This window comes from Onychostoma macrolepis, chromosome 03 (genome assembly GCF_012432095.1).
Source record: "Onychostoma macrolepis isolate SWU-2019 chromosome 03, ASM1243209v1, whole genome shotgun sequence".
Lineage (NCBI taxonomy): Eukaryota > Metazoa > Chordata > Actinopteri > Cypriniformes > Cyprinidae > Onychostoma > Onychostoma macrolepis.
This window is the reverse complement of record NC_081157.1, coordinates 8,558,573-8,572,612: the sequence shown is the minus strand read 5'-3', so window position 1 is coordinate 8,572,612 and position 14,040 is coordinate 8,558,573. Positions and strand designations below refer to the sequence as shown.

The 14,040-nt window shown below is 37.2% G+C and overlaps 1 protein-coding gene and 1 pseudogene across 1 annotated transcript; one reads left to right on the top strand and one right to left on the bottom strand.

The window, feature by feature from the left end:
- Nucleotides 1-60: 60 nt before the first annotated feature.
- LOC131534290 (zinc finger protein 135-like) lies at nucleotides 61-3,397 on the top strand (annotated as a pseudogene).
- Nucleotides 3,398-11,614: 8,217 nt separating this feature from the next.
- LOC131537590 (endonuclease domain-containing 1 protein-like) lies at nucleotides 11,615-13,536 on the bottom strand. The gene is made up of 2 exons (XM_058771160.1): nucleotides 13,046-13,536; nucleotides 11,615-12,385 (listed from the first exon to the last, which is right to left on the bottom strand). The coding sequence occupies exons 1-2, from the start codon at nucleotides 13,340-13,342 to the stop codon at nucleotides 11,843-11,845; spliced, it is 840 nt and encodes a 279-aa protein (XP_058627143.1). The 5' UTR covers nucleotides 13,343-13,536; the 3' UTR covers nucleotides 11,615-11,842.
- Between the last annotated feature and the right edge of the window lie 504 nt (nucleotides 13,537-14,040).

Below are 14,040 nucleotides of genomic sequence, written 5' to 3'. Positions count from 1 at the left end.
AAATTTGACATCAACAAATGCATAAACACTTTAGAACCTCTAAGAACTCCCAGGACCTCAAGTTTATCCTAAAAGAGGAAAGAAAAAAGGAAAGAGAGATAAAGAGGGGATACATATAGACACATAGTTAGTCGGATCTCAGTGAACTCAATGGTAAATGGTAAATTTGGAGCATACCTTAAGAAGAATTTTTTTGTGGATGGGTCTTGTTTTATTTGTGAAGAAAATTGCAAAGTCATCAGCTGTAAGAGCTGATGGAGGAGGGGGAGGAGGACAGAGAAGAGAAAGTTTTGAAAAGTGTGCGAGAGTCAGAACTGTTGTTGATTTTGTTGTGGTAGTATGTCGTTTTAGCAGTGGAGACATTTGCAGAGAAGGAAGAGAGGAGTGACTGAAGCGCACTAAGGTCCGTAGAGTTTTTTTGATTTGTGCTACTTCCTCTCTGTGGCCCTTAGATTTGTTCATGGAGAACATCGCACAGCCAGGGGGCAGAGGGGGTAGTGCGGGTAGTGCGTGCTGGTCTGGATGAAAGGGGGCAAAAGTTGTCTAAGCAAGATGTTAGAGTGGAGCAAAGAGTGTCAGTAGCACTGTTTGTGTCCAATGCTGAAAACTGAGAGGGTGAAGGAAGTGCAGATGAAACCACCGAGGAAAGGCAAGAGGGAGAGAGAGAGAGTGTAGGTTACAGTGAAAGGTGACCTGTGGGGGAGTGTGTGCTATGTCAGGAGTTAGTGTGAGGTTAGAAGTGATGAGGAAGTGGTCTGAGGTGTGCAGTGGAGTAACTAATGTGTTGTCAGTGGAGCAGTAGCGTGTGTAGATGAGGTCCAGTTTATTACCTGATTTGTGAGTAGCTATAGTAGACACTCGCTTGAGGTCAAATTAAGTGAGAAGAGTGTTGAAGTCAGCAGCCTGGGGTTTTTCTAGGTGGATGTTGAAGTCACCGAGCAGTACCAGAGGAGTACCATCCTCAGGAAAGTTTGACAGTAATACATCCAACTGCTTCCAAGGAGTTACCCAGTTGACCTGGGGGACAATACACAACTACAAAGTGGATTTTAACAGGGTGGGTAATAGTAATTGCATGAGATTCAAATGAACTGTTGCCTGTAAGAGATGGTAGAAGATCAAATTTCCATTCATTTGTAATAAGGAGACCCGTACCTCCACCCCTCTCAATTGTGAGGGTTGTGGGGGAAAAGTGAAATTAGTGGAGAGGGCTGCAGGAGTGGCAGTGTCCTGAGGTTTGATCCAAATCTCAGTTAGGGCCATGAGGTTGAGACCGGAATGAGTAGCAATAGAAGGAATAAAGTCTGCATAGTTTACAGCAGACTGGCAGTTCCAGAGACCAATTGGAATAGAGAGTAAAGTAGTAGAAGACAGAGGGACAGGCCGTAGATTAGTAGGATTGACCTGCTTCCACCGTACAGTGCGTGCCTTCCGAGTGTTAGTAGTAATAGTGGAGATTTCAAAGCACATAGTGTGTACAATTGACTAAATAAGTAAATGAGAACAAGTAGTACAAAAAGTAAAGAGAGGGGAGAAAGCAATACTCAAGTGCCTTGTCGGTGTTCTTGCTCGGTGGAGTCGCGCAAGGTAGAGTCTTTATACTCGTCGGTCTTCACACGAGGGCTTGCCTAATTATTCGTTATAGAAGTCAGCTGACCACACCTTACTACTTAGCAAAACAAAACTGGGAAATTCCCGTGATATGCACGACAACAAACGTGACTTCAGTTTACCACGGTAAAACACAGTATGCAAAACAAAGTTTCCTAGCAACAACAACTTCGCTTAAATCTAATGAGAAAACAAGACCAAACCCTTACAAACTGCTTGTTATTACCATAAAATGTGGAAAAAGTGAAGCGCTGTGAATACTTTCTGGATGCACTGTAAGCATTGAAATATTATATCATAATGTTCCTCTATTATGGGCATTAAAGGTTTGTGCCTCTAATGAATAAAAAAAACTAATATCTATTATCTTGATGTACCCCCTTCATGGAAAATTCCAGGGAACATAATGGATCAAAATTATGATAATCTTGTATAACAGACAGCTGTTTGAACACAACTCAATATTTTCTACTATTACATCAGGGTGTTATATATTACTTTACATATTTTTTTTTTGACTTGCGGAGCACTTTTTAAACTCTAATTTCAGACCTAATGGATGAGAATGAAGAAGTGAATGAAGTAGAGAAAGAAAGACGATCTCAAAAGTCTCAAATCACTTGCCGTCAGTGTGGAAAGAGTTTCACACACAAAATAACCCTTAAAAGACACATGAGTATCCACACTGGAGAGAAACCATATGAACGTGATCAATGTGGCAAAACATTTTTGTTGGCTTCAGCCCTGAAGATTCACCTGAATGTTCATTCAAAGGATAAACCACATTCATGTTCCTCATGTGGAAAGAGATTTTCACTTCTTCGATTATTTAAAAACACATCAGAAAATACATGCTGGTGTAAAAAATCATATGTGCTTTGAGTGTGGCAAGACATTTACTAGAGCTCTAGATTTGAAACGGCACCAGAGAATTCACACTGGAGAGAAACTGTTCACATGTGATCAGTGTGGGAAGAGTTTTAGACAACATGTTCACCTTAAGAGACACATGAACATCCACACTGGAGAGAAACCGTTCACATGTGATCAGTGTGGAAAGAGTTACGCACACAAAATAACCCTTAAAAGACACATGAGTATCCACACTGGAGAGAAACCATATGAATGTGATCAATGTGGCAAAACATTTTTGTTGGCTTTGAATGAACATTCAGGTGAATCTTCAGGGTTAAAGGATAAACCACATTCATGTTCCTCATGTGGAAAGAGATTTTCACTTCTTCGATATTTAAAAACACATCAGAATATACATGCTGGTGTAAAAAATCATATGTGCTTTGAGTGTGGCAAGACATTTACTAGAGCTCTAGATTTGAAACGGCACCAGAGAATTCACACTGGAGAGAAACCTTACATGTGTTCACACTGCCACAAGAGATTCAGTGAATCAGGAGACTTGAAAAAACATGAGATGATTCACACTGGAGAGAAACCTTACATGTGTTCACACTGTGACAAGATATTCAGTCGTTCAGAACATCTGAAAATACATGAGAGGATCCACACTGGAGAGAAACCTTACATGTGTTCACACTGCCACAAGAGATTCAGTGAATCAGGAGACCTGAAAATGCATGAGAGGATCCACACTGGAGAGAAACCTTACATGTGTTCACACTGTGACAAGATATTCAGTCGTTCAGAACATCTGAAAATACATGAGAGGATCCACACCGGAGAGAAACCGTATCACTGCACTGCATGTGGAAAGAGTTTCACTGACTCATCAACTCTACGCAGACACGCCAAAACTCACATTAAGTAGCTTATCTTTAATTCCAGAACTTTCAAGTGCGAAGATGCATCTCTTCCCTATTAGTCTGTCCTAACCAGAATCATCATTTAAATTAATTGCAGTGAGTAAAGTTCATTTTTAAGTTGAAGTTTGAGGATGATGATCTTCTCCAAAGAACAATATTTCTCGTAAATCACTTTGCTCAATAATATAATCTATATCAATTTGCTTTATGATGAGTTTCATTTTATGTTCAATTTTGTGAAGTTTGTTTACACTTTTATAAAGCAAAAGTATTATTTTATTTATTTTTTTTTATACAGATTATTGTTTAAGAAGCTGAAGAGGCTGATTTATTTTAAACTTTGTTGTTATAAAATCAAATAGGTATTCATCCACTTTTTGTTTATTTCAAAAAACCAGATGCATTATTTAATGTCATGTAGCTTTGCAACTGGCTTTCTTCTCTTTTATTCTCTTAAGATGCTTTGCTAACTTATTAATCAATAAAGAGGTAGATGTCTCATTCGTTTATACTTTTTGTATTTGCTGCAACAAATATTAAACGTTTATTGTTTGCTCCTCCTTGCATCAAAAATAAATAACTTCATAATTGTATTTACATCTAAGTCATGAAAGTATGCATGAAATGGTGAAGAGATGTCTTGGCAAAATGTATCAAGAGAAAATATAGAAATAATAGCTTTTAAACTCTTTATGCGCTGTGCCACAACAGCTATAATCAGAGGCAAACTCCTCACCTTTCAGTGACAACTCACTTTTTTGAGATCAAAATAGGTCACCAATGAGATTTGCTTGGATCCAATGAGAAAGTGTTTACCCTTACATGGGTAAATAAAGAACTGGTTGTTTCAATACGTTTGGAATAGTATTGATCTGAGATTCACATTTATTTATGAAGCACATTTAAAAACAAGTTTTGTACCAAAGTGCTGTACAATTTATAAACGTAATTAAACCATATCAAAAAGCAACAAAAAATGGATAAAAAAAATAAGATACAAATAAAAGCATGCAAGAGAAACCATGAACAATTTTATAACCCCAAAATTCTCAGGCAACACCATAGGCCAAAGAGAATAAATGAGTCTTCAATCTAGATTTAAAAGTGTCCACCGTGGGAGAGGATCTCATGGCAACTGGAAGTGCATTCCACCGTTTAGGAGCCACAACTGCAGAAGCTCGGTCACCCTCAGTCTTTAAATGGGACCAGGGAACAGAAAGAAGTAATTGACGGCTTGGCATTTTTCTATTTTCGCTTTCTTGAGTGCACGCTTCCGGTTCCGAGATATGAAGTGAGGGAAGATATGAATGATGGCGCTGTTTTACACACGATGTGTCCAAGACCTTCCAAAGGTTACAATCAGCGATGTACACCGGCAAGCTCAGCCCGGAGGAGCAAAAGGGAAAAGGGGTTCAAGATGTATATTTCTAGTTGCATCGACAACTATGAAGGTAAGTTATACAACATTAGCTGGCAAGCTTGCTAGCTCTAGTTAACACTACTGGCTAACTTTGACAACTTGACAGGCTATTTGATCCAGTGTAGAATGTTTTGATGTACGATTAGGTTTATGCATAACATGAATGATGTCCAATCCCCCACAGTTTCAAACAAAGATTCATCTGGGAGGGTGAGCATCAGGGCTACCTGTTACAGGGCATTGAGATAGAGCGAGAAGCCTCACGACCTCAGAATAGGGAGTAGAAACAAGAAGTGTTCATCAGTTCAAAGCCTCAATCAGGTTCATGTTCTGTGGTTTTGATGTGGCTAGGGGCTAGGGGAGGTAACGTTAACCTGTAATTTAGGATTCAACAAGCCTAGCTAGCTGACATTTTGCAACAGGTTGCATAATAACAACGTAACGTACACGTTACAAGGCAGTGTGGGGTAGTGTTGTCAAAAAACCCAGTACTTCGGTACCAAGTCTGTATTAAAAAAATGAAAACGTCATGGTACCAGGTTTTTTTTAAGTACCTGTGATACTGAGTACCCGATCAACCTGGTTCTTGACGTGTAGGTCCGTATGATTTCCGCGACACAAAACGCGGACGGAATTGCGGAACCTTGTTTAAAAAAGGAATTTACAGTTTAACACGGAATGTCATGAAATTTGTCAAGGTTTAGATTAATTGATTAAAAAGTAGGTCATTACACTTGAATCAAATCGCGATATGGACTAGTATCTGTAAATATTAAGCCGCTAAAGTCGATTAAAATATGAATCTCTGTGTGAATGAATTAATGGCAGAGACGCGCGTTTTTAATGTTATTTAATTTTTTTTTTTTTACTACATACATTGAATCACGTGTGACGCTCGCAGTGATTTCAGCGTCTGCCATCTAAATGAGGACATAAATGCATGAACATCTCCAGAACTGCTCTGAGAGTCACTTCACGAGCATTTTACGGTTTCATTTGAGTAAAACCAACGTCACATCATATACACACAGAAATTTAAAGGCATTCACTGCAACCCGTCAAAATAAAAGTTCGGTTTAGACATTGTGCCAGAAATATATTAGGCTACTATTATTTAGTAGAATGTATGCGATACTACTGCTACTGTTTAAAAAAAAAATTTAATAACTTTATTTTTTAATAAATAATCACACAATAATTATTACGTTTTAATTTTAATAGTAAATCTCCTTTATTTACCAAAAAATAAAATTGTTTAAATTTCATTAATCAAAAGACAAATACAATTTGGGTGAAACTTGTTTACTGTTTTCCATACTTGTATTTCTTGTGGAAAAACTTGAAACACAATTCTAAATAAGCATAAAGAATGGCATTTATTTTTGTACATTTTATTTTTGTTTGACTTTTATTAATAAATTTTTTTTTTTTTTTTAATTGGCATGTTTTTGTTTTTTGCTTTGGTACCGAGAACTGTGGATTTTCCGTGGTATCGGTACCGAATACAGAAATTTTGGTTGTGACAACACTAGTGCGGGGGGATCTGCCAGATCCAGATGTCTTCAAAGTTGACAAGGTGTACAAAGTTGACAAGGTGTACAAAGTTTTCTTGCCAAACATTGCTCCACTCATCACCACCATGGCGATAAATGTGGACATCCCACTGGTTGACTCCACTTTTGGGGAAAGTCCAGGAAGGTAGTCCTACATCCTACCGACATCCTTTAAAAGTGAGCCGGGTTGTAGTCCGCCACCCAGATGCCCCTCCGCCACCACCTCTACCTGTATAGGGCTATAGGCTGGAGCCTACCAGCTGTCAGTTTGTGTGCAGTCACCAGCAACCATTTACAGCAGGGGTGGAGAACGTTGATCCTGGAGGGCCGGTGTCCCTGCAGAGTTTAGCTACAACTCTAGTGAAATACACCTGAACAAGCTAATCAAAGTCTTCAGGATACAGGTAGGTATTGTTTTTTCAGGGTTGGAGCTAAACTCTGCAGGGACACCGGCCCTCCAGGATCAACATTCCCCACCCCTGATATACAGTCACTTCGTCGCCTTGGAATTATAAGGTTCTATCTGCATTCCAAGTGGTTTTGAGATATTGAGCTTCAAAGTTTTTGCATTCCGTATAGCAAAAATGATATGGGGAACAAGTCTCTTTCCTACATGAAAATGACAGACCCTAAATCTATTCTAAATGTACAATATCAAAATCCTCTCAGATTTTTAAATGGGGATTTTTGGAACGGGTCAAATGCAGATAGAACCTTCTAATTCTAAAAAGTCATTTTCTGCTTGGAATTATAAGATTCTATCTTGCAAAACATTAATTGAAGCAACAATTTTCAAGAAATACAAATTGTTTTTTTATAATTTGCTTTAAAACATAAAATTAGTGTTGTAACAATGTGTCAACATTTATGAGAAAGGTAAATTTAATGCTTTATCACGTTTATTCCATATTAGGACAATATTTTTTCTTGGTTAAGTTAGGCACGAAGGGCAATACTAAATATTTTGTTCAGTGCTAATGTTAATTTTAGCTAGGATTATAGTGGGTAAATAAACACATTATTGCAGGACCAGTTAAGGCAGCTAACGTTACTCTAATCAATCTGACAAGGACTTTATTCCACAAAAAGCAGCTCAGGGCAAATGGCATTCTCTTTAAATCAGTATGGCCGAGATAACATGCTGACATTTATTGTTGTAATTAATTGTTGACACTTTGATATTTAAGGCTTAATGTTGTAAAATTTAAGACATTTTAAGACTTTAAACTGCATGAATATTTCGCCAATCATTACATATTCGGGTCTTTAGCGACCCAGACTTATATCCAGCACAGATGGATCTCTAATTGCTGCAATGGCAAACTCTCCTGATATTTTAAGAACATTAAAATTAAAAAAAAAAAATTTAAAAAAAGAATAAAATAAGCATTGTTTCTTACCTTTTGAAACTTAGAAGGGATCGATTTGAGCAGATGATTTTATCATCACTGCCATCGTCAGAGCGCATTTCCCCAGTAACTTTATACATTCAGCATCTGGCTCATATTCACGATCTCAATATATTCTCAAAACTATCGTTTTCAGCCTCTTCAAAAACATTTTGATTGCGACCACCACATCCACCATCAAACGACAGTGACACTTATTCATTATGTGCAGTAATCGCTCTGCAGTAGCCTAAAGCCATTCAAGCCGGTTCCATTTTTGCAGATGATTTGTTTTATGCATGCGCTAATTATGAGTGAAAAAGCATGTCATCATTGTTTTAAACAGTGCCACTTTGTGGAATAAAGGTGAATTGCACTTATTCATTATGCAGACATGTAATTATTGTTTAATGTTTCCTGCTGTTACGAGCAGTCCGGCGACATGACAAAGAACGTTGATCCTGATTGGTCCTCTTGCGTGCATTCGAAGTGCTGATTGGCTGATTCTCAGATAGAACCTTATAGAACTAAGTTAGAGTTCGACTTTTTATTTAGAAAACAAAAAGGTTCTATCTACAAAGTCCTAAAATGTACAAAACTTAAAAAAAATTAAAATAAAAAAAAAACCCATCAGATAATGTAAATAAGTTGTCACAGAATAAGAATATGTGAATAACTCCATTTTGACAATTTTTTAAAAATTTGACAGGATTTTGATATTGTACATTTAGAATATATTTAGGGTCTCTGTCATTTTCATGTATGTCATTTTTGCTAGATGGCAAGCAAAATCTTTGAAGCTCAATATCTCAAAACCACTCAGAATGCAGATAGAACCTTATAATTCCAAGGCGACTAAATATTTTTTAGCATATTGCCGAGGTAGTTGATCCCCATCGGCTCCCTGGTGAACCACACGTCGGTGTCTTCGAGATTACACAAGAATGCGTTTCGGATGAAGATAGAAGGCTCCAGCATCTTCTGGACACTTTGAGAGGTATTTTTTAAAGCTGTCCACGGGACAAGGTGGGTCGCCAGGGCTCGCAAACATAAATCCATGCAAATTTTCTCTGCCTGATGCAGTGGGATCCTTGTGATTTTTCGTTCAATCTGCTTGAGCTCTTCTAGTGTTAATTCCTTGTACCGCTTTTCGCTATTACTTTACTTTTTCAACGTCTTCTCCAGGTCACAAGTTTATCTTGGGCCTCTGCCCATTTATCAAAATTACCATGTTCACCATACAAGTTAAATGACATGCAAAATTCATCCATTTTGGCTAATAAAATACGAAATGTTTTCAATCGGTGTGCAACCGTCACTGAGTTACTATGGTTACTCATGTTTTGTGTGTGTTTGTGTGCGTGATGCATGTGTGCATAAGTTAAAGCAGCGCATTAATATAGAACAGTGATTAAACTGACTTGGAACTACCTGTGCATTAGGGATGGGAATCGCAGGGTACCTCACGATACGATATAATCACGATACATGGCTCACGATAATGTCACCATACAGCGATTCTGCGATAATCGATATATTTCTAGAAAATCCTATAATGATACATACTCCTAGAGTGACGGAAATCCACCCGCGATCCGAGCGGACAGGTTAGGCTACTCATAAACTGAATATGCGCTCTGCAATAATAACGCGATCGGTGCCTATGGTCCACGCTGATAGCTGTTCTGGGGCAGCTAGTTTTCATCTCCATAAACGTATATATTTAGCAGTGGCTGGAAATCTGTTTATCCTTCGGTTCCTCGTGCTTGCCCATCTTCATAGAGAACGCGGTTCATGGTTGCTCAGAGCGCTTTTGGATAGAAGCTGGAAATGGTGCGGCCGCGATTTTCACGCATTTAGAGCTGTGAACAGGAACACCTATCTATCTATATATATATATATATATATATATATATATATATATATATATATATATATATATATATATATAGATATATATATATAGATATATATTTAAATATGGGTTTGGTCCCCTCAGCTAGGGGTGGGCAATATGGCAAAAATATCAAGATTTGTTTTTTTGTTTTTTTAAATATCACGATCCACAATATTATCACAATTCTTTGTCATGTTGGATTTTCTATTTTGCAAGTTGTTTGAGCATTACAGCCAAACTAATTTCCCTATTATAAAGACAAAGCCTTTCAAGGTAACAAAATATTAAAAAGTATGGCGGATATTTAGGCCAAAGTGGGTGAAGATAAAAATCGTTGTCATTATTTTATCTTTGGTATTAAAAAATGAGAGCAAAGATACACATTACAAATACACATAATATACAAATAAAATAAACAGTGTTTTATTTTCAGGTAGTCTACAATAGGTGTATTTAGCAGGAGCATTCAAGAAATTGAATGAACAAATATAAAAATAAAACACTATATAGATTGATTCCTATTAAAGCAACTGTATTAAAGTTTTTCAGTCAAGAGTAGTGAGTGATTTTTCTCTTTGTGTTTGGTGTTTTATTAACATTAAAGGAATAATTCACCCCAAAATTAAAATAGGCTAGTGTTTGATTTTTATACCTTCATTTACTCACTCAAAAGTTGTTTTAAACCTGAACGAGTTTCTTCTGCTGAAAATAAATGCTATTTTGAAGAATGTGGAAAACCAAACAGTTGCTGGTCTACAGTGACTTCCATAGTATTTTTTTCCCTACTGTTAAAGTCAATGTGAACCAGCAACTGTTTGGTTAGCCACATTCTTCAAAATATCTTCTTTTGTGTTCAGCACAAGAAAGAAATTAATACAGGTTTGGAACAACATGTGAGTGAGTAAATAATGACAGAATTACAATTTTAGGGTGAACTATCCCTTTAATGACAGTTGGCAGCATGTTTAGTACTGTCCCTTTAAGACATGCACGCATCTAATATACAGGCACGCATGCGTTTCTCTCAGCTGTTTACCTTCATTTTAGACATAACCAACTGAGTCTATAAACCTGGTGTGTTTTGACAGTATTAGCACAAAACATAACTTAGTTCAGTAATCAGGCGCTGTTTGACGGGCTTTTGAGAGCACGCGCTTTGGGTGTATAGAGCTCAGAAAAGGCGCTCATCAGAACAGAACACGAGTGAAACGTTTAACCAGTAAGTCTTTGAAGCAGATGCAGATAATGTACTTTTGGTGACTGCGAATAAATGCACTTTCCCGTGAGAGTAACTCTACCGCTGAGTTAACGCTGATGTGAATGTATGTGGTGTTGTACAGTATATAGAGACGGCGGCGCCAGAACTGCAGCTGATAGAATGAGCGCTGAAGTACGATACTACGATATTTCTTCAAAAAAGCAAATCGTGGAGACATTTTTATAGTCCACGATCAAAAATCGTCATATTGAACACCCCTACCCTCGGCAGAAATTGCAGACCGGGGCACCGGACCGCAAGGGCACTTTACTGTCGGACCTCAAAGGGGCAGGGGCTCGAGCCCCTGCCCCCTGCCCCCTTGTGCACGCCACTATATATATATATATATATATATATATATATATATATATATATATATATATAATACTTCCCACCCCACCCCTATATTTGGGTCTTTGAGGGTTAATTGACTAGTACCATGAACTTTCAACTTCACATAAAAGATAAGGAACTCTCGGTTCAGGTTGCAGAGGTGTGAAAGTGTTTCAACATTTCTATCTCTGAGAAACTGTTGGTGGTCAGGGTTATCAATCTGAGACACACTTCAGTAAATTATACTATCAAGATTTTCTCAATAGCTGAGAATAACAACTCATTTCCTTTGTTCAAACTCTACAGCATCCAGCACACTCGTTGTTTTTTAATAATCAGATAAAGCACATGTTGAAACACTGAAATGACATGCTGTTTTCATAAGTTTTCCAGCATTTATTAAAGCATACATGTTAATCCAGTAACGGTGAAACAGTGAAGTGGACAAAGACGGCGAGATATATTGTTTACAATAACAGAAAGGCAGGTCAGGAGCATGAAGTCATCATTTAGAGTGTGAAGAATTGATATTACCAACCCCAGACAAAGATATATATATACGCGAGCTGAATTATTTTTAGCTCATTGGCTAAAGGCTAAACTAGTTACAATCACTGATTGGTCTTTTGTGACCTGCGGGGATTGGCAGGCTTGGGAAAATTATAAAATAGTTTATTTTGTAATCTTTGATCAGCTGTTTCTGTAGGTCTCTAATTGATAATGACTGAACTCTGCCATTGTTATCAGGTCCATAGTAACCATTCCCTCTGAACGCTAGTCCCTTTTGACAACAGGTGGCTCTCCAGTAATACTTTGAGACAGTAACTCTTCCATTAATTTTCTTGTTGGTATCAGGAACTACACCAGTCACCACAAAAGCCTTATCACAGGACTTTAGATCATCAGTAACAGCCTTCTCATGTACCTTCCATGCTTTCTGATTGAACTCTGGGTCCTGTGGAGCGGCGTTGGTCAGGGTGGAGGTGGCCAGCATGGACAGATGATTGTTCGTGTGCTGCACCGGGTAGAGGTGACCTCTGTCATAACCAGACTTATCATAGTCTTTATTCACAGCCTGATTTTGACCAATATTGCGATTGTAACCTTTAGGTCTCATACATGGATCTTCAACTTTTATATCCAGCTAAAGGACATGAGAGAAAAATATAAAAAAAATACCTCAGACTGTGTCCTTTTAAAATATCTATGTTTCAAATACATATACTATAATAACCCTAGTGAAAAATAAATACATTTGAATGTATTTGAAAGGCATTTCTTTCATACAATGTATACTTCAAATACCTTTATATATTTATGTACTTGCTTTAAGAATACCAGTTTAGCATGCCAAAAGTACAACTGCAGGGTATTTTTAAGTCTGCTAAATTGGAACAACTAATTTTGTACTTAATGCACTTTCATTGTGCAAAAGTAGTGCTGAAATCCAACTAAACATACGCTGAAGTATATTTGATTGTGCTAAAATGGAACTATTGCAAGTATAGTTACAGTAAGCACACTTTAAATATCTTGCATTTAAAGATATTTCTATAAATAATAATAAAGATATTATTCAAAGATCACACAACCCTCATCAGTAGTGACAGTAAAACTAATTTAGGCTTAATATTAAGAAATGTGCATAGTGCACAAGTAGTAATCTAAATAAAGTTTAATTATAATTTATATATCAGGAAGTCTTGAGCAATATGCCAGAAAATATGCCAATAGATTTTAACTATACTTATGAAATAAATGTATTTTAAATATATAAATTTTTTACTAGGGAATACACAGTTACCTGAGGTTCGATGTACCAAACGTCACACCTGCCAATATTTGGGCTTCCAAACACATACGCAGAGTAGATGGGGATCTTCCATGTTTTGCTGTACAAAGTTGCATAAAGATATATTTTATTATCACTGTCATCCCAGAGACACTGACAGATGTGTTCGTCTGCATTCGGTGGAGTGCTCCTTGATGGTGTGTATTGAGGAGGGTCATCATTCAAAAAGAACTGCATGCATTGACCAAATTTCGGCACAACCTCACTCAGAGAGAGGTAAGGTAACAGAAGAAAAACTAGAAGTTTCATGATGAAACTCGAACAGCGAGAGCAGAATTTCTGAATTTCTCTGGGTTCGAAGACAGTGACAGAGTAGAGAATATAAATGATCTCTCTTTTTATAGAGTTCGAAACGCAAGAGGAGGGGAGAAAATCACATGTTTGTTTTACAAATAGAGTTGATAACGTTTAAGTTGTATTTTACCCAGAAAAAACCATTAAAAGGGGTGGTACAGTGACAAACCTCTCAGCTCTGCTCCTCTGATTGGGTTAAAATTTGTGAGAATAATGATGCTGAGTTTCTTGTGTGTGAAATCATGTAAGTTTTGTTGGCACATTTGTGGTGTGAAGTAATACAGCAGCACCTTTACTACAGATTTTGTTTCAAGCAGGACGAGCCAATGATCACCATGGGCTGCTCCAGAGGAGGATGATAAACTGATAATAAAGTTGAGCTGTTAATAAAGATTAACATTCAGACACCTTCAAAATTCCTCACATTATCACAGTTTATTCACTATAGTTTAGAAAATGGTAATAAAATATGAAGAGTTTAACTATGTCAGCAATTAAAGAAAAAACGCTTAAGCAAAACATGGTCAGGTCAAAGTGTCTGAATAATTATTGGTCCCAATTTTTTATCAGTTTTACTGGTAGTCCATTGATGAATAATTTTTGGGTATAATGTGTCACAGTTCACTTTATTTTGCTATCCTCACTTACATAAA